General features: G+C 39.1%; 1 protein-coding gene across 1 annotated transcript; it reads left to right on the top strand.

Annotated features, from left to right (window-relative positions):
- On the top strand, nt 707–1375 carry LOC109230843 (photosystem I reaction center subunit V, chloroplastic-like). Its single transcript, XM_019396297.1, has one exon. It carries the CDS (start codon nt 818–820, stop codon nt 1259–1261), a length of 444 nt encoding a protein of 147 aa, XP_019251842.1. The 5' UTR covers nt 707–817; the 3' UTR covers nt 1262–1375.

Here is an 8713-nt window from a genome sequence, read left to right as displayed (position 1 = left end):
CCCCCCCCAACTCCAGATACCCAACATTTTTAGCACTCTATTTTCTTCGAGAATAGAGGTGGGATTGGTGGGGTGTGGGTTGGTGGGGATGAGAAATAGAGTAGGGAACATTGAAAGAGAATTTTGCAAAATGTTTTCCCTTCTTTTGATAAGGACAATATTTTCCTCTAATTGGAGGAAAATAAATTTCCAAAATATTTAAACCAACCAAACATGAGAAAATTGAAAAACACCTTCGTACCAAACACACCCGAAGATGAAAAGTATACAAAACACTGAAATATAGTAATAAGTACTTGTAAGACTAAGAGGTCGTTTGATTGTGAAACAAGTTATCCCATAATTAATTATTTTGAGATTAGTTATTCTATCCTCCCATAAGAATAAAAAAATACTACAATTTCGGAATAACTAATTTCGAAATTAATTATATCACAATTTTATTTCAACCAAATATAAAATAAATTTATCTCAAATTTAATTCGAAAATTTATTATCCCTTATTACTCTTACCAACTTAGCCATGAATGCAGTAATATTGAGAAGTCTAAACTAAACGGGACAATTTCAGACTCAAATTCTTGGAAAATGTTTGGGGCAAGAATCTGTGATCCAAGAAGAACCAATGAAGCAAAGCCACCTCACCATCCAAAATCTTTCTTTGCCTCATTCTTATCCTGACAAAATCTATTTCCTTTCTCCCAAAGCCTTTCCTAGAGTATAAACCTCATCTTCCAACTTTTCCAATTTCCACTGATATATCCAATTAAAGATCAATTCCTGTATCTCCCTTATCCCAAAAACTTCTGCTGTAATCATGGCTTCTGCTTTGTTCTCTGCACCAACATTTCAAGGTCTAAGACCTCTTAACAAACCAACTGATTCTTGTGTTATTCTCAACAATAAGGCCAATTCCTACAAACCCATGAAGAAAAGATGCAATCTTGGTGTTAAAGCTGAGCTCAACACATCACTTGTTATTAGCTTGAGCACAGGACTATCACTATTCTTGGGAAGATTTGTTTTCTTCAATTTTCAGAGAGAGAATGTGGCCAAACAAGGGTTGCCTGAGCAAAATGGAGTGAGCCATTTTGAAGCTGGTGATTCTAGAGCCAAAGAATATGTTAGTTTGCTAAAATCTAATGACCCTGTTGGTTTCAACATTGTTGATGTTCTTGCTTGGGGCTCTATTGGTCATATTGTTGCTTATTATATTCTTGCCACTTCTAGTAATGGATATGATCCTAAGTTCTTTGGTTGAAAGAGAAAAGAGTCTTCTTGTTGATTTCTCTTTCCTTGTTTGTAATGCAGTAGCTTATGCTTGTATAGTGGCAAAATTATGACTACAACTTTCATTTCTTTGTTCATGGTTCAATTTGTGTCTTTAGTTTCAATTTCTAATTTGGAGGGAGCCTTGGAGCAACGGTAAAATTATCTCCATGTGACCTATAGGTCGGGGTGTACAAAGGAAACCGACAAACCGCACCAAACCGATAATCCGAATCAAATCGAGAAAAAAAGCTCGACTATGGTTTGGTTTAATTTGGTTTGGTGTTGGAAAAAAAAACCCGACCATAATTGGTTTGGTTTGGTTTGGTTTTAACTAAACAAAGTCAAACCGAAATCAAATTAACCCGACATTACATATATAGAAGTTTTAAATATATTTATACATAAAAATATTTATTATAGTGTAGTTTATAAATATTTCGTAAACATTCTAATAATTTTATCTTTTAACGTATAATTTTAAACTTGGACTTATAATTCTTGAATGTTACAATAAGTTTTAGAGTCAATATTATACTAATAAAAGACAACAACAACATACTCAGTATTATCCCACATCGTGGGGTTTGGGAGGGTAGTGTGTACGCAGACCTTTCCCTTACCTTGTGAGGATAGATAGACTGTTTCCAGTATACATTCGGCTCAGAATAATATAAGTACCACATTAATGAAAATATAGGCAAGAAGGGACAGTATCAGAAAGCCATATAAAAGCAGAATAAAACAACAAGACAGTAAAGTGATCAACAATGAAAGAAAATAACGATTAGTCATAAAAAACCTATTACCAACAGAAAACGAGACTGCGTGCCAATACTAATGTTATGAACACTCTACACTACGTACTCTACTACCATAATTCTCGACCTCAATATCTTCATATCAAGGGTTATGTCCTCGGTCAGCTGACTGCGCCATGTCTTGCATAGTCATCTCTCTCCACCTCTTCTTTGGCCTACCTCTACCTCTCCGTAGGCCCTCCAATGTAAACCTCTCACACCTCCTCACCGAGGCGTCTGTGCTCCTCCTCTTCACATGACCAAACCACCTAAGCCGGCTTCCTGCGTCTTGTCCTCAATAGAGGCCACACCCACCTCATTGCGAATAACCCCAGTTCTGATCCTATCTAACCTGGTGTGCCCACAGATCCATCTCAACACCCTCATCTCTGTGACCTTCATATTCTAGAGATGAGCAATCTTGACTGGCCAAAACTCAGCCTCAGACAACATCATTGGTCTGACCACTCTTCTGTAGAACCTACCCTTAAGTTTTGGTGGCACCTTCTTGTCACACAAAACACCGGAAGCGAGTCTCCATTTCATCCATCCCACCCCAATACGATGTGCGATATCTTCATCAATCTCCCCATCCTCCTGAATAATAGATCGAGGTACTTTAAACTCCCTCTCCTAGGGATGACCTGCAAGTCCAGTCTCACCTCCGCTTTCCTCCTAGAGTCTCGCCACTGAATTTACACTCTAAGTATTCTGTTTTGGTCTTGCTCAACTTGAAATCTTTAGATTCTTGGGTCTGCCTCCATACCTCTAATTGCGCGTTTACACCGTCTCGTGTCTCGTCAATCAGTACATATCATCTGCAAATAGCACGCACCACGGCACCTCCCCTTGGGTGTGGCGCGTCAGTACGTCCATCACCAAAGCAAACAAAAATGGGCCGAGTGTTGACCCCTGATGCAACCCCATCATAACCGGAAAATGGTCCGAGTCCCCCCTCCCCCCACCATCTTCACTCGAGTCTTTACTCCATCATACATGTCCTTAATCAACCTAACGTAAGCAACAGGTACACCTTTAGCCCCCAAACGTATCCACAAAACCTCCCTCAGAACCTTATCTACGCCTTTTCTAAGTCAATGAACACCATATGCAAGTCCTTCTTTCTCTCTCTATACTGCTCCATCAATCTCCTAACAAGGTGGATGGCTTCTGTAGTCGAACGCATGGCATAAACCCAAATTGGTTCTCGAAAATAGTCACACTCCTTCTCACCCTTATCTCTACCACTCTCTCTGATGATAGGCTATAATTACGTATTTTAGTCGCTTATTACACTCTAAATTTAGTGCACTTCAATTGAGTTTGAGCTTTAATCGCTAGTATTTTACACTAATTGTGTGTTTTATGCCTTGTAGGAGTGATTCCGAGCTATGTAGATGTTATGGAATGAATTCAAGTGATTTGGAGCTTTGAAGTTTGAGTAAAAGCCCAAGGAATCAAGCCGGGATCGTGTTCAGGGATCAACGGATGACAGTTAAGAACGAAACGATGAATCGAGCGACATACGGCGCATTGTCTAGTAAAATGCACATAACTTTTCGCTCAGAACTCCGTTTGGGCTCCACAATAGATCGTTGGAAAGCTATTTGAAAGGTACAACTTTCATGTTTTGAATTTTTGCGAATTCCCGCTACCACAGCGCTGGACGCGCCTGTGGAAATTTCCTGCAGCCTGTTAGAATCAGCTCTCTGAACTTACCCACAAGCACACCGCGTGGCGCGTCGCCCCATGCGGCACGCCTGTGCAAATTTTACAGAGTGATTGTCCTATTTCGCACAGGAAAAGATGTTTCGTCTGGGCTCGATCCTATTTGGTATAAATACATATAAAAACGCCATTTTGAGAAGGGGGATATACTTTTGACACATTTTAGACCTAAGGAGGCTAAGGAGACTGGGGATTCAACCTAAGGAGGCAAGAACACACTAGGAGCAAGGCAGAGAATTCTACTATGAGTTTTTCACTTCCTTCTTCCTATTTCCATTATTGGTTATGAATTCTAGTATTGTAATTATACATACTATTATGAATAGCTAATTTGTTATCTAGGGTATTGATGGAATCTATTGGAGGATGATTTCCTGTTACGTTAATATAGTTTTACCGTAGTATTTTCTCTATTTGTTCAACTACGTTATTATTGTGGTTGGTTAAAGAGCTCTCAATCGACTGTGCCTATTTAGTGTGTATTACTTGGGAGAGAGTGCGTATTTAGGTAGTTGTTGAACAACATCACTCCTAACGTATATGAGGGATCAATACAGAGGGTTTAAAAGGTGGGATTAGGGATAACGAAACCTTGGTGCGATCCGAGTGAGCCGTACTTAATGCCAGCTAGCGTAATTCGGGAGAATATGTTTAGCAAATTGTGGTAGTTACTCGGGAGAGAATTACGACACTCAGAGCGCTCATGATCGGTAGAGAAGACTTAGGCAAATTTATAGAAAACGTAGCGGAAAGGATTCCGACAATAGGGAAAATTACAACTCTAGACCTCCTTAATCTTTTCTCCAATCCGTAGTATCTTTAGTTGTTAATTTACTATTTTAATTTGTTATTTAATTAGTTAAACACAAGAATCTTATTATCTATAAATTAGGAATTGTTCAAGCTTGTCTTCTTGGTGATAGTGAACAGTTGTAGCTAAGCCTTAGTTATCTGTGGGATTCGACTCCGGACTTGTAAACCGCATTATATTTGCAACGACCGCTTAGTCTTTTTTTAAGGCGTAGTTGGGCGTGATCAAATTTTGGCGTCGTTGCTGGGGAACTAACGGTGTAGCTATAGGTGTACATATTTCTAGGTTGCAAGTTTGAACTTTTATTTTTGTTTTCTTGTATTTAAATATTTTTTTAATTTTATTTTTGACTCGAGAGACATGGCATCTTGGAATTATGAGAGTTTTGATATTGGTAATTTTACTTTTCATCCTCCTTATGCATATTGTGGAGGAAACCACCCAGGGCAAAATTATCAAAATATTCTCGAGAGCGAGTTATGTGCACCAACTCAATCTTATGTGTGGAATGTGTGTGATATGTGTGGTGGTCAAGATGGTCACTTTCATGGTTGTGCTTATATTTCTTATCTTCCCCTAACCCCTTACTTTGATGGTTCTTCTTTTTCTTGTGAAGTTAATAGGAACAAAGAACCCAGGGATGATGACCTGAAAAAGATCGAGGATATGCTAAAGTGCCTTGTGGAACAATATGATGAGATACAACTGTGGGTACAAAGGCAAGATGCAACTATTCGCAACTTGGAGGCTCAAGTGAGTCAACTAGTTGAAGATTTTAATGCTCAATATGCCAATATTATGGATAGTAGCCAGGAGCAGTGTGCATTAGAGATGGAAATTGAGGTGCCAATGGAGGAGTCCAAAGTAGAACCCCAACACTTTAACCAGCTAGAATTTGAGGATGCCGATGTTGTAGAAGAGATACTAGAGTCAACCAATGAAATTGAGGATACATATTTAGTTGACTCTAGTGTCATTAGTGTTGAGGATGTTGGCCGTCCCAATATTCCTGTAGTTGAGCGCATTGGTCCACACTCCAAGTATTTTTCCACATTATGTTTGGATGATGATATGGAAATAGAGTCGTCCGAGCCACTTGAAGAGTCAAGGGATGAGGAACAAGATGCCTACATTCTGGAATTCTTCTTGCTAGGAAGTCGGGAATACACATCTCATCTAAAGGCCAAGAAGTGCAGAATACTGCATTGTTTTATTGGGCCAGTCAGATTCGTTCCACCACCCCAGGAGCATGATCATAGAGCAGAATCAAAACTTGGGGTCCAATTCATAAGTTCAAAGTGGAGGCAAAAAGTGATTCATGTCGTGCCGCGACGTTAAATCAAGCGCTTGTTGGGAGGCAACCTAGCTCTACTGCTTTCTTTTATTTTATTTTTTGTTTTTTTTAAATGTATTATTTTTGTAGTGTCGATTTTTTATTTTCTAGGAGCATGGAAAGCAAAGCTATTGGAAGGATGCAACAGCAAACTAGATGGTTGGAACTAAGTGTGAGGTACCCGCACGAAGGACCAAGCCTGAGAGAAGTCTGAGTACCCCATGAGCTGCTAGTGCTTCGGCCTTTGGCCTACCAAGGAGTTTCCTTTACCCTCTTATTAGTTATGGTGTGTATTGGGGACAATGCACAATTTTAAGTGTGGGGTGAGGAGATTGTCTGGGTGACTTTCTATGCTATTTTACCTGTGTTAGTTTAATTGAATAATATTTTTTTTAGAAAAAAAAAATATTGGACTTTTCCCGATGATGGATATCCTAGACAATTTTCTTGAGGGACTTAAGTCTAAAGAAAAAGGACAAAAATATTTTCTTTTTAGGTAGTGTAATAATTCCCCCTTGGTTTTTCTTTGTGCCGCGGTTCTTTTTCAAAGATTTTATTTGAATCGGGTGTAGTTAGTTTTATTTTTTTTAGGAGTAGGAGCCAGTGTGAGATGAATTGAATTGAAGCAATATCTCTTGACTTTTTTATGCCTTGAGAATAGTGAGTACTTTGGTTGTGACCCTTAGGCTCAATTTTTTGACTATTGTATAAGTACCTTAAATTGTATGATCTTAACTTTGCTTAACTGCTTTGACTAGTGGAGTGTCCGAAACTTAATTAATAATTTTTTGTACAAAAAGCACTTTTTTAATGTTATAAAAAAAAAAGTTACATTAATGAGTACTTTGCAGTTTTATACTGCGAATAGGGTTAACGGAATTTTTGCCGTTAAAACAATTCGCAGTATGATACTGCGAAATATTAAAAAAATAATTTTTTTTATGCAATTCGCAGTATAATTCTGCGAATTGCTTGAGATGGGCCCAGCTCATTTTTCAAATAGCATTTCGCAGTATTATACCGCGAATTTGGCTAATTCGCAGTATAATACTGCGAATTAGACTAAATTTAGGCCCCACCAATAATTAATTGACATAACAATAATTTAAATACGTAAAACGCGGTATAATACTGCGAATTACTTTGAAAAATTGTACACCCCAAGCTCGGACTTGCCTTATTTATAGACGTTTCAATTTTATAAAAATTCATTCAACACTTAAACTTCAAACATACGTTCATTATTCTCTCTTCTCCTTATCAATCAATTTTTTACAATGTCTGAAGTGCCAAAAATGAGGGTTTCACTGTATTGGGGGGGGGGGTGAGGTTGTGGTGGAGAATAACTCTGTGAGGTATAGCTCACCTCCACGGTGTCATGTTAAATTGCCGCTTAATATGGAGTACGATATATTGGTATCGTTGTTACGTAAAAAAATGAGTGAGCGGCGGCGTTCGGTTAGCCTTAAAGTAACCGGTAGATTTCCTTATTCAGTGACTCCGCAGGGGTTTGCTTATTATTCTGAGTTTAACATCGAGGATGATGAAACTCTTAGAGATTTTTTGCGGATTCCGGACGAATATAGGGAATTTATTGTAATAAAATTATTGGAAATGTACATGAAGGTGGAGGACCTTCCTAGTAATGAGGGCGTGCATAGCAGGGATAACCCCCAGTCATCGGGTGGTTATTCTGGAGCAGCTTTTGCCGGACAGATTGCAGAAGAAAGAGCTTGCCTTGATTTAAACTTGTCACCACAGGCGAATGAGCAGCCACAAAATAATGTTTCCACTTTATATAATCAACAAGACGACTGGTAAACTTCAATTTTACTACGTTTTAGCGATGTTTTTTTTTCATGTTTTAATTGGATTTGTAGTAACACTCATATTTTTTATAGGGGGTACCGTCTGGATTTGAATTTTACAAGTTATGACCCCGCCCCTAGTTGGAATATGGGCAGGTCTGGAGTAATGGACCACGGTGGTCCATCTGGTAGTTATCACCAACATGAAAATATCCATCATGAAACGTCAAGACAATACGATTTGTAAGTAAAGTGATATAGCGATATCTAAAGTATTTTTCCTGAGTATTGGGTAACTTATGTATTTGTTCTTTTTGTGCAGTGAAAACGAGCTTCTTGAAGCTCCTGGCCTCACACAGTTGCCCATAGACGACGTTTTTACTCGTGATTTGGCAGATGCGCAGAGTCAGGAGGATGATAGTGATTATGACAACAATGCGGATGAGTCTGGGGATGACACACCCTTCCATGATGAGGGGGATGATGAGGAGGAGGAAGTGAATGTTGAACCTGAGCTGACCAGGGAGCATGTTCCTCCACCTCTCGCTAGACCAAGAGTGTATGAGTCCCACGTGCCATTTCATGAGCGAAATATTCCCTACCTTGATAATTTGCCAAGCATGCCTAACGTGGATGCCCTCACAAGGGATGATGATGAATTACGGTCAGCGATGTGGGATGAGTCTAGACCAGCTGTTCTGACAAAGGGCATGTATTTCCCCGATAAAGCTCGCCTAATTAGGGCTGTAAAAATCTACAGTATAAGAGAGTGTCGTGAGATGACGGTAAGTGAGTCAACTACGGAGAAATACAAGGCTGTATGCCGTAGGTGGTTTATGGGTTGTCACTGGATGTTGCGTGCCACCAAGAAGAAATCAGGTTTGCGGAAAGTGGGTAAATTTATTAGCGAGCACAGATGTGAAATGGACACATTCAATGAGAATCACTTCAACTTAGATGTGGA

This window comes from Nicotiana attenuata, chromosome 8 (assembly GCF_001879085.1).
Source record: "Nicotiana attenuata strain UT chromosome 8, NIATTr2, whole genome shotgun sequence".
NCBI classification, from domain to species: domain Eukaryota; kingdom Viridiplantae; phylum Streptophyta; class Magnoliopsida; order Solanales; family Solanaceae; genus Nicotiana; species Nicotiana attenuata.
Note: the sequence above shows the minus strand (reverse complement) of the source record. Positions and strands in the feature narration are given on the sequence as shown.